General features: G+C 37.7%; 1 protein-coding gene across 8 annotated transcripts in view; it reads left to right on the top strand.

The window, feature by feature from the left end:
- Positions 1 to 13,598, top strand: part of ROBO1 (roundabout guidance receptor 1) — a 750,394-nt gene extending 736,796 nt beyond the window's left edge. For all 8 annotated transcript variants that reach the window (XM_075434010.1, XM_075434043.1, XM_075434019.1 and 5 more), the window contains 4 exons: positions 1,624 to 1,776; positions 9,532 to 9,840; positions 11,112 to 11,311; positions 11,923 to 13,598. In XM_075434010.1, the coding sequence (XP_075290125.1) occupies positions 1,624 to 1,776; positions 9,532 to 9,840; positions 11,112 to 11,311; positions 11,923 to 11,937 (677 nt within the window). In that variant the 3' untranslated portion in view covers positions 11,938 to 13,598. The remainder of the gene's footprint in view (positions 1 to 1,623; positions 1,777 to 9,531; positions 9,841 to 11,111; positions 11,312 to 11,922) is intronic.
- The last annotated feature ends 3,181 nt before the right edge of the window (positions 13,599 to 16,779 follow it).

Genomic DNA, 16,779 nt, shown 5'->3' with positions numbered 1-16,779 from the left:
ATCACTTTTCATAAGTAGTTCCTAATTTCTGGTCTCACTGATTATTGCCAAACCTCAACCCTGCTGGTGGGTTTGCACCCAGAATTGAATGAGAAAAAAAAAAAACCACAGGATTACAGAATTCTATCCTTTTCCTAGTATAAGGCTTCCAGTGTTTTCTGTCACTCTTCATAAGAGGTTTAATCCCTCTGTATTGAAATGTCAAAATAAATAGTGAACCTTTAGAGTCATATTTCCCCTGGACTTGAAAAAAAATTGTAATATAATTGTTTTCCATTTTATATTTTATTGTTATCTTTTGGAGAATACTGTTCAAGCTCTTACTGCTGTATTATTGAGATGAACTGGCTTTGTGTTGGTTTCATAATTTCACAGCTGTTACTAGCTGCAGTTTAGATTGTAGATTACGAATATGCAATGACTCCTTATGTGTATATTTCTTCTTTTTTTTTTTTTCTCCTGAATCGCTGCTGGACGTATGAAGTATGATATTTGAAATGTGTAATGTTTTACAACATACTGGTTACTAGTAACACTAGATATATAGAGGCAATCAGTAACCTGGCTAGGCCCAATGGATATTGTTATAGTTCAGCTAAGAAATAAGAATACTGCAGGGTGGGATGCAGGTTTCAAGCAGATCGTGAATGTTTTGCCAAGCAATCCGATTAAACTGCCAAACCTGGAGAAGAGGTACTCTGTCACAACTGTGTCCAGCCGGACTCCACGGATTTGCAACCTTCCTCCCGTTTCTGATATCCTCTCCCAGTTAACAGTCCTTTGTTTCATTTCAACACAGCTGTTCATCATGAAGGGTGAGAGGGGAGGTAATTTAGTAATCTGGATGAAATCCTGGCCGATTGAAGTAGGTGGCAAAACTCCCGTTCATACCCACGAAGCCAGGATTTTATCTGTTTTATATGTATACATTCATATAAATACAAGTGTCTATGTGTGTGTAAATTTATATATTTAGAAAAGGTCTTTTTACATCGCATCACTACTACAGGTAAATAATTTTTCAATAGTCAAGTTCATGTTGTGCAGTGATTTTTGTGTACTGATATTACCCGTACCTGACTGCACATCCTAAACGTGTTGGCGCTTCTGATCTGCAAATAAACTGTGATAAAATGCCAGCCATACATCCTTGATGCATTCCTGGTAATTCACTCAAAGCGGCGGAGGGGGCATCTGCACCCCAGACCTGCTAGTGGCTTGCTCTGCCTTGGCGTGGGTGACTTTGTCCTGCCCAAGCTAGGGGAGGGGGGAAACCCTTTTGCAAGTGAAATGTTTTGTTGTTTCTGGAAGGCGAGAAGCCTGCCTGTGCTTGGCTGCCCATGGTGTTCAGCTTCCTGGGGCAGGAGCTACCAGCTACCAGCCAGTTGGATAATTCCAGTGAAATGAAGCCACCCTGCCTACTGATAGGACAGCAAATGCTGCAGTTTAGTTACAGCTCAGTCTAAAACTGATTACAGGAAGGGTGAAAGTTTTATTAGTGTTGTAACAGTGTATTTTCAGGTTTTGTATAGCTAGGTCATTCTCATGTGAAAAAAGAGAAAGTACTAAGTGTCTTAATTTAGGTAAGAAAAATAATAGCTGTTGTTCTGTAACAATTTCCAGGCCGTAGACATTTTCATGCATCACACTGTCCTAGACCCACCAGCCCCGTCTCTACCGACAGCAACATGAGTGCTGTTGTAATACAGAAGGTCCGACCTGCCAAAAAGCAAAAACACCAGCCAGGACATCTGCGCAGAGAAGTCTACACAGATGGTGAGTCCACTGAAACGGGTGAAAACGTCAGTGAACCTTTCTAAATGTGCATTCAGTGCGTGTGTGTGAAATTTTTCCACAGAGATAACATTATGTTTCAGAATTCAGTGATTTGTGTTTCCTGTTGCTAAACACACTGAACAGATTAATCATTTTAAATGCCAGAGTTCCTTAATACTGTACATTGATGCTTCCACTCCAGAGCCGTGCACCTGTTTTCTGTAGTGTCCTAATCGGCTAATTACTGTCATTATTTAAGAGCCCAGATAGCATAAATAGTACAGTCATTGAGAATAATGTGTGGTTAGGATTAAAATCTTTGTTCACATGACTGGCTATTAAAACCTTCAGAATGTATCTTTTCCTCAAAAAAACAGTTTGCCATTCAAACGGTGGACAATACAAATCAATGACTTTTAATCCTGACCACAGCATTGTTGCAAGCGGTTACTTTGTCAGTAAAAGCAAAATCTAATCATCTTCTCTCGTGCCTTCACACACAATATCAACTCTTGCTGAAAAGGTAGTGCTTGTATTCTCTTGGGAGTGTAGGAGGATAATGCAAACATTGTGATGTTGTCTAGAGAGAGCCTTTAATGAAAATGCCTCAGGTGGTGCAGCTTTTATTAAAGCACTGCCTTCCAGTTTTATAAAACAACCTACGGGCTTTGTTGGAAATTCATGTAAGATAAATTCTCCAAGACTTAACCCGTCTTGTCAGGTTTGCTAAATTTGCTGACAGGGGGGAGGGAAAGGAGAGCCTTCGTTCCCCACCCACCTCCTGGTTCTCTGCAACAACAATCTGATTAGGACTTTCATTACCAGTATGAAATTTTTCAAAGAGGGGCATCATTTGCCATTATCATATGAAAGCCTAATATTATAGATCCTTATCCAGGGTTACAAGAAGGGAGTTGTGAGCCACTTCTCCCTATGATTCCTGCCACTTGACGAAAAAATTTAATACAAAGCTCACAGCACGATGAGCAGAAGTAATTTAGCAATGAGTGGCTGTCCGTGCTATTATCTGTACTTTATTCTGAGTATTTTCTCTCACTAGCATCTATCTGATATTAGGCTGCATTAAATACTGGCATGACACAGTGCACCTGGGCCTCTTGGCTTATGCCCAGGCCCCTTCTGTCAGTGAAACTGAGCTGTTGGAATATTATCTGATTTCAAGAGGTTATTACAGTGGTTTTGCGCATGTTTGCTTCTGTGAAAGGACAACACAAGGTGTAAATCCCCAAACTGTACCAGAAATGTTACATTTATGAGACCGTTGTAATGGCATTTTGCAAGATTTTATGGACATTTTACCAGCTTTTATTCTCTTGAAGAGAATGCTCTTAACTGCATAACTGGCCGAGCATCAAGGCTCGATACAAACACAAGAGCTAGGACATCAGAAATAAAAATTGGACAGGAGTTTTATGTGGCCATTCTCTTCTAACAGAGGAATAAATAAGAAGTGGGCCTGTATTTGATGCCAGGTTTTTGTGAAAGTAGTTATGCGAAGTTAAATCATAGAGCATTGCGGTTAGATATTGCAATGGATTTGACAATTGTGATCAATATTTGGTTTGTGTTATATAGCACCTGCTTACTTCAGCATATTTTCTAATTAGGTAAGAATTTCCACTAGCCTGTTTAGGGTGCAATACAGTGTGGTCATTCAGGTAACAGCAAATTACGGCTTTAATTTCTGCAGAACTAATAAAACCCAGCTTAAAGGTTGATGGGCCTGTTTGCTTTTGATTTTTCTTTTATTATTATTTTTTTCCCCTCAACCTATTTACATAAGCATATTTGGAACTTTGCTGAAGATTATAACCATTCATTTTAACAGCCACATCTAGTATATGGTCCCTTTAGAATTAGCTATAAAATAACATCAACTAATTATTTTCCTTAACTGGAGAAAAGTGATATGGATACATGAACGAAACATTTAAGCACAATTGACCTTTCCCACATAGACTTAGGTTTTTCTGTTGGCTCACTTTCACTTACAGTCACACTGTTACTTACCTTTTTTATAAAGGAGTGCCTGATACAAACACCTTTTTTTGTTCCTTATAATGGGTGAACATATGTGTGTTTGTATTAGATCAAAGCAGATATTCTGAATTTAAGCATTTATTCGTGTATAGAAGCATTGAATAAATACTAAAAAGAGAAAAATACATTGCTTCATTGCTTTCTTAGCCTTTAAAATGGAATTTACTTTCAGATAAAAAGGTTTTTCTAGTGTTCCCAAATTACCTGAATATTTGCTAGCAGTTTCATGAGATACCAGTGTCATGAAGAATGTACGTGATTGGTTGACAGAAAGGACATATAAATAAGTTAAGTCTTTGCATGAATGGTTGAAAATGACAAGAATATTATCAGCAGCAATATAAAATTGCTGTCAATTTTAAGATCAGCAGGCTTAAAAAATACTGTATTTTTTTCTTTATGCAGTAAGATTTGTTGTGATTCTGTGAAAGAGATTGGTATTTCTGAAAGTGTGTTTGTTGCTATTCTAGCAGTAATAGGTCTACTACTACCCGTTTTTAAATAAAGGACAGTGCTCTCTGATCTACTCTGCATTGTGCAAGCAGCAACAATTTTGTATTTTCTGCCAACATGAGTTCAAATCAGTTTATGTGGAAGGGGATTTCAGCTACGTTGTTTTGTTCCTTGACAGTCATCCAGGCAGTGAAATGTTCTCCATAGTTGTCGCTAAAAATCTTTGCTCAGTAGGTGGTAAGGATTAAAATGTATGAATTTTTAATTGCTCTTCATCTAGCCTTTTGGAGAGTTAACTACTAAGAGTGCATTATGAGAACCGACTAACAGATGTATCCTTCTCAACCTTGCCTGACCTACTTACATATTTGATTTAAGAAACCAAATTTTAAAAGAATGTTTTTGTCTTTTCTAAAATTATGTATGTAGGAAAGTCTCTTCTGAACTGTCTTGAATTCATTTCTTAGCAGTTATAAGCCCTCAGAATGGTAAGCATTTAGATAAGAAGGATAAAAGTACTTTGTCATTGCTTCGAGTCAGTAGGTCTTTCAGTAGAAATTATGCCATTGACAGTTCACATGAGATGTTAAATCCTGGTTCTTTTTCAAATCTCTGAGTGACAAAGGAAAAAATACTAACATTTTCACAGCTAACTGGTTGAGAATGTAACTTGGTTATTTAGCAGTCTTATCAGTGAGATGACTTTAGGGCAACTGAATTTCTCACAAAAGGCAAATGAATATCTGCCAAATATTTCCTCGAATTTTCACTTTGAAATGTTAAGCCAATATGCATGCCAGCATCATTTGTACTTTTGTCTCTCTCTGCTTGTGCAGTACAAAAAAATCTATTCTGCACAAATTTCAGCAAGATAAAATATAAGTAGGAATGCATTTCTTAATTTCTTTCTCTGCTAAAAGCCAGCTTGTTATTGAATGATAATAATTTTCAGGTACCTGCTCTCTTTGCAGTTCTTACTTCTGATTCCATTGTGAGATATTTTGTAAATGTTGGTTTTGTTTCTGCGGGAGTTTCTGTGGACTGCAAATTGTTTTGATAAAAGTGTTACGTAAATGTATGTACAAAAAAAACCCCTACAACCCAACAACCCACTTCTTTTATAGATCATATTGGGCTTTGCTGTATCTATTTATTCATCCAATTATTATGTGCAGTTTGAGCCATGTTTCTTAAAGATAAAGCATGAAAATAACTTCAGTACATGAATAATAGTAGCTAATTATCTCAGAATCTTAAATGATCTTAAAGCTTCACAAAGTCAGGAAAAATCTTGAGTTTTACATTCCTGCATAAATATGCAACAGAAAAAAATTCACGCTGCATCTTCTCCAATATTGCATCAGATCTATAACTCTGCTATTTTCTTCAGGGTATGACTGTAGAAATCTACAGCCCAGTAGAGCTTAAGAGAGAGAGTTGCCTAATAATGCCTACTTCCCTCAGTTGTCACTACTTACAATTCATCTTTTCGTGCTTATTTGTGTTTTCTCCACTTCAGTGCCAAAGTAACTTAGCCGATTATTTTAACCCACTGGTGTTTTGCTTATCCCATAGTTCCTGTATATGTTCTCATTTAGAAAATTATCATTGTTCCCTTCAAATGACATATATAGAAGGTTTCCCCTGTAGCTTGTGCTATGAAGTGGCATCCATTGTTAGAGTTAAGTGGGAGGCAGTACAACAGTAATACGTAGACATGAATTAAACATGAGCACAGCTAACTTTTAACAAACACTTCTGAGTTCTTTATATTGGTTTGGTGTTGCTTTGTGATTTATTTTTTATTCCTTACAATGGAAGCTTCCATTTTCCTTTTAATAAGAAGTGTGCCAGTTTGTACTCAAGGAGGCAAATCAAATCTGGATTTTCTCTTGATCTGAGCTGTTAAAATAAATACCACAGGTGTGTAATAGTGTTGACCTCTGAAAAGTTGGGGTTTTTTCCTCTGTAAAGGATTCTTCTCAGCGAGGAATACTGTGTTATAATGAAGATTTTTATAGTTTCCCTGCAGGTTGCAAAAGTGTTTTTGAAAGAGAATATCACTTATCTTTGGTTATTATTGTACCATAGAGCTACTGCCGATTTATGAAACGTTTTATATCAATGCATCTTTCCTTTTCATAGTCAAGACTCAACAGCACTTTGTTCATTGTCCTGTGTAGCTAGATAGGATTCTTGAATAAAGTAGCTTGATCCAAGTTGTATGTCATAGGCTACAGGAAAGATCCTGTTCCTTGCCTTTGGTATTCAGCCAGTGAATTGCTGTGCCACAGCTGTTGGAGTCCGGCTCCAAGGGTGACTGAAAAGGCTTGGTATTAAGTACCTACACTCCCTTTACATCAGCAGGCTCAATAGAAGGGCTATTCAGCGCTCTGATAACTTAATAGAGACACTGAGTGGGGAATGTGAGACACAAGATACTGCAGGAACAACTGTGGTTCCAGAAGCCTACACTTCTGAGTATCTTCATCTACTTCTGATTCAGTGTGTCGTTTTCTGAGAGAAGACATGTGAGAAGGATGTTTACCAGACAAAGGAAAATATTGTTCGGATCTCCTCAGGTTAATGAAGAGTTTATCATATTTTTTAAATCTTGACCAAGTTCTGTAATCAATGAAAGTATTGTGCAAAAGTTGGGAACAATCACCATCTCCAGCTTTGCTTCTGAAGAGCAGTTATTGTGCTTGAAAAGCTTTGGGCTGGATCTGACATGTTCTGATGCACTGGGCTTTCAAGGAACATGCCATATGCTATTCTGAAGTCTTGGGCAGACTCCACATGAATTTTCAGCTGGCTGTTGAATTGTAAGAGGTTATATACTTCTTCAGACCAAGATTTTTTGGAGCAGGTATTGTCACTTAAGCTCACATGGCTACGGAGCCCTGTGATCCAAATGTCAATGCTTGTAGGCACATATTGTATTTAAGCATCTGCAGGGCTAGGCAGCACAGTGAAAGTGGTTTGGTTTGCTCTTTGGTGGCTAGAGCTCACAGGGCATTTTTAGATGCAGAAAGGAGGTAGTCTGAATGCTGCTCTGATGTGTGGAGTTACAGAGTTGCATTGCTAAGATTGTGTATTGGACAGAGGTTACCACTGTAAGCCATGTTTAAAGTGTTATGGATAACAAAGGAATGCAACATAAATGATTCTGTGCTTTGTTGCCAAAATCTGTTACATTTCATATCTTATTGAATCAGAAGTTACCTCTTTTTCTGTCCATTGCCCACAGATCTGTCTTTGTTCTTACTTTATAGCCTAATAATTTCCACTCCATAAATAAAACTATTTTGATTCAGCCACTTAGTATATCCAGGCTTCCAGCAAATTTACATTATGCCTTCTCAAGTTTTCGAAATAACAGTGCTTTTTCTTAAAAGACATCTGGAAATGGTCTTAAGTAGATGCTTAAAATTAAGTGTCAGTATTCAACTGTTTACCTTTAGCTACTCTCTGAAACTGATGTTCCCCAAGCTGCCAGAGTTTGAAAAACAAACTATCCTACACAATTTGCAGGGAATATAAGGCCAGTTGTCCAACTTGTGCTTAGCTAAGAGGAACGGAAGGAAAGAAGTTTCTGTGTTTCTTGTTAAATGAATTTGGTTGCTTCTTCAGGCCAGAAATTAGAACAAGAAGTCTTCTTGGTTGCTTTGGTTTTTTTTGTGGGCTTTTTTTTCCTCTTTTTTTATGTTTTTTTTTGTTTTTGTCTTTTTTTTTTTACCAAGACAATGGAGTTATTGCAGCAAGAATGGTGTTACAGATCTCAGCTACCTGAAGTATGTCCAACCTTAGGAAATGAACTTTATGATATCTTTCTTCCTCATCATCCCTGTCTAGACAACTGAGAAAATTGCCAGTCTTATTTAAAACAGGTCAAGGACAATTCTGAATTATGTCACCAATTTAAGGTGGAGGATGGTGCCCACTGCACAGAGCACTGAATTCTGCATTGCTACACCTTTCCACAGGGCTAGATCAAGTCATTTGTGCTTTGTGTCACTGGAAAACCTCCCGGAAATACCTGGTAGCTGCCATATCTGAATTTATACATGTATGTTAGATGCTTCTTTTTTCTTATTCAGGAGTACTACCTTTATTCTGGGCCCAATTTAGTTCATTTTCAGTTGAAATGTTCTCTTAAATAGACCATGAATTAGCTGTATATATAGTGATGGTGTCTGAAAAACACAGCTGCTCCAGGATTTTTGTGCAAGTAGAAAGAATGACTGCACACTATTATAAAATGCTGACGTTACATTTTTTAATAGTGCTGTTATTTTTTTTAGCAGTCTCACTTGAGAATATTAACTTCATAAACATCTTTCACATCTCACTTTTTTAACCTGTTGTTCTCTTATATGCATGTGGTTTGTTCCTACAGCTTTGTGGTGAACCGCTTTTGTGCTGTCACTTCCTTGTTTGACTGTTACGTTTTTTGGCTTCACACCGATGAACAGTTTATACAGGCAGGAATAGAAAAATTTAATCAAGTAAAACATGTGTGCCCTATAAATACTATTTAAAAATATACAGAATTTTAGAACATCTGAATCTGTGCTAACTTAAGGAGACAAATTCGAAAGTCATGTGTGTCTTTTGTTGTTGTTCCCGAGAGCTTGTTACTTCATTGGAAGAGTGTGGATTTTTTATACCTCATGAAATACCCACAGACGTCAGGGATATGTATGTTATATTAATCTATTATTTTCAGAGAAGAATGCAGTAGTTAATATAGTTTATCCTTACATATATCAGGAGTGCATCCAGTATACATTCTTAGACCCCAGCCAACTTGCTTTAATGCTCAACACACTGAAGACATTGAGTAACTGTAACACAAGCTGCAGTGTTGTTGAATGGACTTATCAAAATTGATAAAGATCAGCAAAGATAGATTATTGTCTTTAACTCTGTGTTTATATCCATAACTGATATGTTAATATCCAAGTTCCTGAAGTTTATTACAGCTTTTTCTAATGGTTTTGTGATTTGAGAAGGCAGAGAGGTCATTACTTTACATTTTTGAAGAAGCTCAGGGTTGGAAAAATACACGTCAGCAATTGTAACAGTAACATAATACTTTTTGGGGTGGAGAGAGAAGGGCAGGGGAGGGCTGAAAGTAAATAGGGCATCTGTTTCTTCAGTGGAAGTTAAATATTATTCCTTAATTTCATTAGTGTATGATGTCATTGTAATAATTATTATTCTTTTTCAACTTTGTAGACTTGCCACCCCCTCCTGTGCCACCTCCAGCTATAAAATCACCAACCGCCCAGTCCAAATCACAGCTGGAGGTGCGGCCAGTCATGTTGCCAAAACTTGCTTCCATAGAGGCGAGGACAGACAGATCTGCGGAAAGGAAAGGAGCGAGCTACAAGGGGAGGGACGGGGTGGATGGGCGACAGCATTCAGACGTGCGGACAAATTCGGGAGAGCGGAGAGAGTCACAGGAACCACAAACCGATGGGAAACTGCGAGGAAATAAAGCACCAAAACGAGAAGGCACACCAGCAAAAACTCATCTTCTTCAAGGTTATTTTGCATGCTCTGGGTTAAAGGAAGTATTTCGTGTTTTGATATCACAGGGAAGAGGCAGCCCTTGCCAGGTCTCCCACACCAATGGTGGGAGTGAAGTTAGGTCTACTGAATTGTCACCATTTATTGTAATCATAGGTGCTAATACAGGTCACGTTGCAGGTTCTCATTAGGGCAAAATGGAAACAAAAGCTTACGAAAAACATAAATTTTCTATCTTGCTTTCCTCATGCACTCATCATGTATTAAAGCACATTCTGAGGAAGCCCAAACAGAAATATTCCTCGAGAGCTGTAAGGATCAGTGTCCTTGCCCCTACCATACATTTATAGTCTAATTATGTCTAATCTATCTAATTATAATCTAATTTACAAGGGAAATGGGTAAAGTCAGATGTTAGATCTGTAAGTCAGATATTGAACTTTTCTACCAAAGGATTGGTGCTTGACCCATTTTTGTCTATTTGTAAACCTGGCCTTGTTTGAAAAATAAGAAAGCCACAGTAATAATGCATTCGTAATAAATGCTAACTGACATGGCATTATATGAATCGGACCTGATCAATGTAATCCCTTGTTTATAGAAATTGGTAAGATTACTAATTAATGAAACATGATTAATGGAATTTGCTAAGTGTTCACTGAGGCTTTCAACACAGAGACATACAAATGCCTGGGCCTTTCTTCCTACAGGTATCCAGGGTCAATATCAGGGGTGATTGGGCAGTAAGTTGGTTAAAAGGGCACATTAGAAACAGATGGGTACTGATTACAGTCGATTGCTATAGACATAAGTTATTAGAACTTCAAGAGGATGACGCTGAAATTTCAAACCATGCCCATTAATTTTTGTTTCAAACTCAATTTGAGAAATACAGGGTCTAATATTTAGATGCCGTGAGCTCCTTGCAGGTATCGTGCATGTATTGTTATTTCCTACTACTCAGTCATATCAAAGATATACTGCAAGGTTTATTATTTCTTCATTTTCCTTTAGAACATAGAACAATGATCAGAAATTGAAATGAAGTGGACAGTAATCATGAAATAGTTTTTCTGTGGTGAATGTTACCACATGAATACTATAAATTTCCTTGAGAAAGCTTCTATAATGCTATAATGGAAACAGTGTATTTCATATTCCTGTCAGGCATCACTTTAAACCTGCTGCAGATCGTAAAAAGTAAAATAAATCAACTTCATGCAGACATTTTAGGATCACTATCTCTGGGCTTGTAAGCATAACAATGTATATATTTAATTATACAGAGGACATCCTGCCATATTCTAGACCAACGTTTCCAACATCAAATAATCCTAGAGACCCCAGCTCTTCCAGCTCTATGTCATCAAGAGGATCAGGAGGTAGACAGAGGGCAGATCAAGCAAATATAGCCCGAAGGAATGTTGCAGAAATGCAAGTACTGGGAGCATATGAACAAGGAGAAGAGGAAGAAGAAGAGATGGAGGTAACTGTGGCTGTGCTATTAAAGATGTCTAAAATAAGGCTATATTCTGTGCTTAGACAGATGCCAAGAAAATACACTTTTGAACCACAAATGTTTCTCTTCAGAAAAATTAGTACATTTGTCTGTCTGTTAATGTTACCTGCAATCCAAGAAAGGAAACTTTAAGAATGTGTCAAAAACATAAAAAACAAGTAATACATCGCATAGGATAACTCACCACACTAAACCTATGGAACAACAGCACTCACAGAAATACAATATTTAAATGGGCACTTTATATTGTCCACTTTCAAAAGTGAAAACAAAGCATTAGAGCATCTAAGAACACCTTGACATTGCCTTTCACATATTTTGAAAGTTTATCATTCTAGATTTTATTAGATATTAAGGCATGAACTTTTTCCTTCTTTTTTTTCTGCCTAATGATTCAACTTAAATCCTGATTGTAGAAAGGATGTCCAACATGCGGGCATGTTGCTGCACGTATTTAAAAGTAGTAATTGTTATTTAAAGGTAACAAATCTCTAAGAAATCTATGAAACAAACTTTAGATAATAAATTCTAACATGTAGTCGTTTGTGTCTTGTTTTGTTTTTTTTTTTTTAATACAGGAAACGGAAAGCTGAAGACAACATGTACTGTAACAGGCTTTTAAAATCTAATCAGAAAAAAAAAATCACTTAAGATGCCTCAAGTCTGATGATGTTTGACGCCAGAAATAATGTTCAGTGCAATCAGAGTGTACAATTTTTTCATTTTTCTTCATACCATCAAAACGCTGGTTTTTATTTTACTCTTTCTTTGTAAACCCTCCTTATTAGGAGCAGCCCTTGCCTATTCCGTAACGCTCGGTGCATCACCTCCGCTGCCCGAGAAGGCAGGTAAGCTGCTCTTCGTGGTACTTGGGCCAGCTGCTGCTTCAGGATTAGAACAGAACGGGAGCCCAGCGCCTGGGATCCCGAGGATTCTCCCCCGCGAGGCGGTGCCTAGTACGCTGCCGGTACGCCAGTGAGCCCGTCGATAACATTGCAAGTAATACAGCGTTGATGAAGAAGTTCCCCAAAGTGAACACCATGCAGAACGTTCTTTTATCCTAGGGGTTTCACTGTAGTCTGCAGGTAGTGCAAATGGTATCTTGCAGTTTCAATACAGACTGCATGTCTTGTTTTCTGCCGGTCTCTTGCTAAGCTTTTGCAGATGATACAGTTTTACAAATGCAAGGAAAATTAATTTGGGATGAGGTGGCTCTTATTGTAAATATGTACTCATTTTAAATCCCCTGTGGTACTTTGATTTGTCTTTCTATTTTCATCATTAAGTACATTCTTATTAAAAATGTCCTTTGGGATAGGCAAGAGGTAAGCCAATGTGATTGCTATTTGCCCAAGCATGGCATGAGCAAGTTTATCTGAAACTTTTTCTAATTTTCAGCTTCAACAATGCTTATGAAAATAAGCAAGAAAATCAATGGACATTTTTAATAATGATTGGGTAATATCATTCACTGTTACTGGCCCAAATCTCAGACCTCTACTTGTGTCAATTCACCTTAAAGAAGAAGTGCCACTTAAAAGAAGTTTTATTTGATCTTGGCAATTAATTTTTTGTAATGCACTGCTTATCTTTTTTTTTTTTTTTTTGGTTTTAAAAGCACAATCACTAGACTTTGTTTGTAAACCATTGTAACTATTAACCTTTTTTTGTCTTATTGAAAATGTTAAGCATTTGTTTGGGATATTTTTCATCTTTTTGTTAATGCTTTATGTTTGTATTTGGAATATTTGAATGATGACAGATGGTAAAGTAACAAACATAAATGTGGGCCATAATCAAAACACTTCTCACTTTTCCCGGACTTACACAAAATTATCAATTTTGCTGTGGCCTCTCTCAACATTGGATTATCATTAAAGCTGAAATAGAGGCATTAGTTGCATTGAATTTGCCAAATGATGTCCTCTGTCTGTAGATTTTATGATCTTTTTTGTAATTATAAAATTTCTTTGTCATTGGTGCTAATGGAAAAATGTGTGTTTGTTTATTGACAGCTATCAGGACTAGCCCCAATGAAAAAAAAAAAGAAGAAAAAAAAAAAAAGTGTTTTGGTGTTTACCGAGGACTGAAATTTTTCATTTAGCTAATTTTTAAAGAAAGGTTCCATAGAAAGGGTGTGCAGTACTAAAGGAACAATCCATGTGATTAATGTTTTCATTATGTTCATGTAAGAAACCTCATATTTTAGCCATAATTTTGCATACTGAGGATCCAATAATCAGAAAAGTAATTTTTGTCACATTATTTATTAAAAATGTTCTCAAATACATTCTCTTTCTTGCGTAGTTTCTTGTGTTCCCTGAAAGTTAATTTTAGGGCAAACTCTGATCTTATTTCTGTTGAGAAGGGTCAGAATCTGTTCCACTGAAATCATGCAGTCACAGTAGCGTGAGCAAAGCTGGAGAGCTGGATGTAGCCTAACATTTTACATAATTACAATTGATTGCCTTAAAGATCTGATTTCTGGGTGCTTCATGAAGTGTGATAACAAAAACGTCTCTTAGCCTGCCAATTTCCAGAGAGAGCTCATGAAGAAAATCTGTACCAACAAAAGCATTCACCTCAGGGGTGAGAGTCATTTGTTAGGAAGGAAAGAAGATCCAAATCTGCGAAGGGCATGAAGATTACGAGTCATATGCTTGTTGGGGCCTGCACAAATACAAGTTTTCTTACCTGCCTGCTGTCCTCCTGCACGTTAGCCGTTCTGTGGTCGGCGGAGTCCTGCTGTGGATCACAGCTGAGTAGGTGATGGTCCCTTTTCCGCTCTTGCCTTTTCGTGAGCCTGTACTCTTAGTGACCACCCTGTTTGTGTCCTTGCTTACCCTACACCCATCATCCCCATTAACAAAAAAAAAAAAAAAAATGACAGGGAAAAAGGATAGCCAGCACATTCCATTAAAAAAAGAAATCAGACCACTATATCTTTTATTCAACAGAAATTTTTTTGCTCCTTGTCTTCTTGTTGTTTTGACTGCCCTACTTCTATTTTCCCAAGAGCTTTAAGCAGTCTGGAGCCAGATCCTAAGGTGCTGCAGGGTATGATAGCACCAAGTATCTTGCTACAGAAGAGTGGTAGAGCCTTGGCAGCTTAATCAGGCGTAAGCCTCAAGTATAATCTTTTTTCATAATTGTAGCTTTGAAGCAGATATTAAGACAGTAGAATATGTTAAATATGTTACCTTTCTGTGTTGCTTGTTGGGGGAGCAGGGGTTGAGTGTCTTCAGCCCCGATGCCTGAGTTCAGACCAGCGTGTGTTAGAGCAGCCAACATAATCCAGACAGGAGCCCATAGACCAGACTGTGCCACAGGAGACATCCGTCTGGCCTGCACCTTTCCTTTGGAGGATGCAGGAGAGGTTGATTTGATGGGCACTGACTGCTTCAGCAGCTGGTTGTCTTTCCTGGCACTGGGAACGGCCTCCTGGTTTGGGACCAAGCCATTGCCAGAGCAGGGTGTGGGGAGCGAGGTGGAGCTCGAGGCAGGGTCCCTGAGCGTGTCAGCCACCTGGCGCAAAAGCTTAAGCCACTGCCAAAGGTGTAGCGGTGCATCACAAAGCTGCCATCTAGTTGCAGCTGTAGCATGTAGACCTCTGTAAGGTATATCTGTCCAGAAACGCTGGTGTTGCATGCCTGAAATAACAGGTTGCTTGCTTCATTCTTCACTGGCACGGTGACATACGGGAAACCATGCATCGGATCCCCAGCTGACGTCCATGTCCATCTGCGTAGCTTCACTAGAAGTCAGACTCCAGCTGAAGTTCTGACCTCAAACAGTGGTAAGTGGGAAATCTTGCCCAATGAGTTTTTTTAAGAGTTACAGTAAATTTGTTGTGGTGGTTGATGGTGGTCCCTAAGAAGTTATTTGGACTGTTCTGTGCTTGCATTTGGTTGTGTTTGGCAGTATCTTGAGGCAGTGCATTGCAGAGTTGTCACAGAGTTCTTGCACCCACAGTGGGTCCTCAATGCGTTGTGGTCTTGCCAGAAACACTCACTGTAATGAAGATAAAATATACAACAGCTTGGTCTTACAATTAGAACTCCTGTTAATCAGTATTGATACACACTTGGTCTTTGGCATTCACGTACAGTAAAACTAGGTCATTCATGCATTGCTGTTTTACCGAAAGAATTGTTCAGTGATCGGAAAGCCAACACAGCAGAAGAAAGTAGTGTTCGGAGGTTTTGATTACACTGCATACCTGAAGAAAACATGTATCATACTAGAAAATCCATAGCATTAGTGTGCTGAATTAATATAATGGATGTAGAAGTTTGATTTTCCTTGTAGTGTGTTCTGTGAAATCCTGTGTGCATTACTGTTAAACTAACTTTACTCAAAATAGTATTTTTCGGGATACTGTGAAAGATGTCTAAAAAAATGAGAATTCTAAAATTTTAGAAAATGTCTTGCGCATGTTTTAGATTTATGTATTGGTTTATTATCTAAAGGTTACTTATTCTGAAGCATAAATGACAAAATGGTTTTATTTTAGGGTAATGCAAATACACCCTAGATCTATATCTGCAAAAGTTTTATAGGAGGAGGTTAGCTTTAACTGACCATGAAGCCTAGAGCAATGTAATTTGCGTGAACTCCTGCAAAACATATTTGAACTGTCTACCACCTTGCTTCCTATTTGCCAAAACCAGCTCTTTTTTAATTTATTGCTTTAATTAGCATGTAAATTTTACCTGATGTGTTGGGTATAAAATTTTCAACTTTAGTTTCCGTAGTCTATTATCTTCCTTGAATAACCTTAAGGAAGAAAGAACTTCCATGGGAAAAATATAGGATCTGCCTAACATAACATCTATTCTGCAATATGCTTTTTCAAAAGGTATTTTCCAGCCTCTGTTTTCACAGCTCCTAAAATATTTTCTTACTGTCAGCAAGAGAATCGTCTATTAAGAATTAAAAATACTATATTCCTTAAGTGAAGCTTTCCATTTAATTACCCACGTACTGTTTTTATACATTGTTTTTGCTTATGTAACATGAAAATTCTTTGCAAATGAAGCTTCTACTGCTTATGTATAAGAGAAACATTATAATATGTTTTGTGTGTACACAGGAAGATACTGGTATCTGCAAATGCAGATTTACATGTGTATATGATTTTATATTTGCTGAGATTAAGGTTGGGAATTGCAAATCTGTTCCAAACACTCAGCTGAAAGGTGAACATGTTTATGGATGTTTGAGGTTTACCCACGCATGAGTAACTCCCAGAGTTGCCATGGACGTCATCCTCACTGGACACGTCCTTCAACATCTTCGTTTTGATTGAACTAACTGAAAATTTCAGAATTCAAATCACAAGAGGAATCTGTAAAATTGATGCGAACTGTGGATCTCAATGTGAACTGTTTACTAGAATTTGATTTTCTTTTGTTTTCATTGCGTATGATGATTTT

Source organism: Opisthocomus hoazin, chromosome 1 (genome assembly GCF_030867145.1).
Source record: "Opisthocomus hoazin isolate bOpiHoa1 chromosome 1, bOpiHoa1.hap1, whole genome shotgun sequence".
Lineage (NCBI taxonomy): Eukaryota > Metazoa > Chordata > Aves > Opisthocomiformes > Opisthocomidae > Opisthocomus > Opisthocomus hoazin.
Note: the sequence above shows the minus strand (reverse complement) of the source record. Positions and strands in the feature narration are given on the sequence as shown.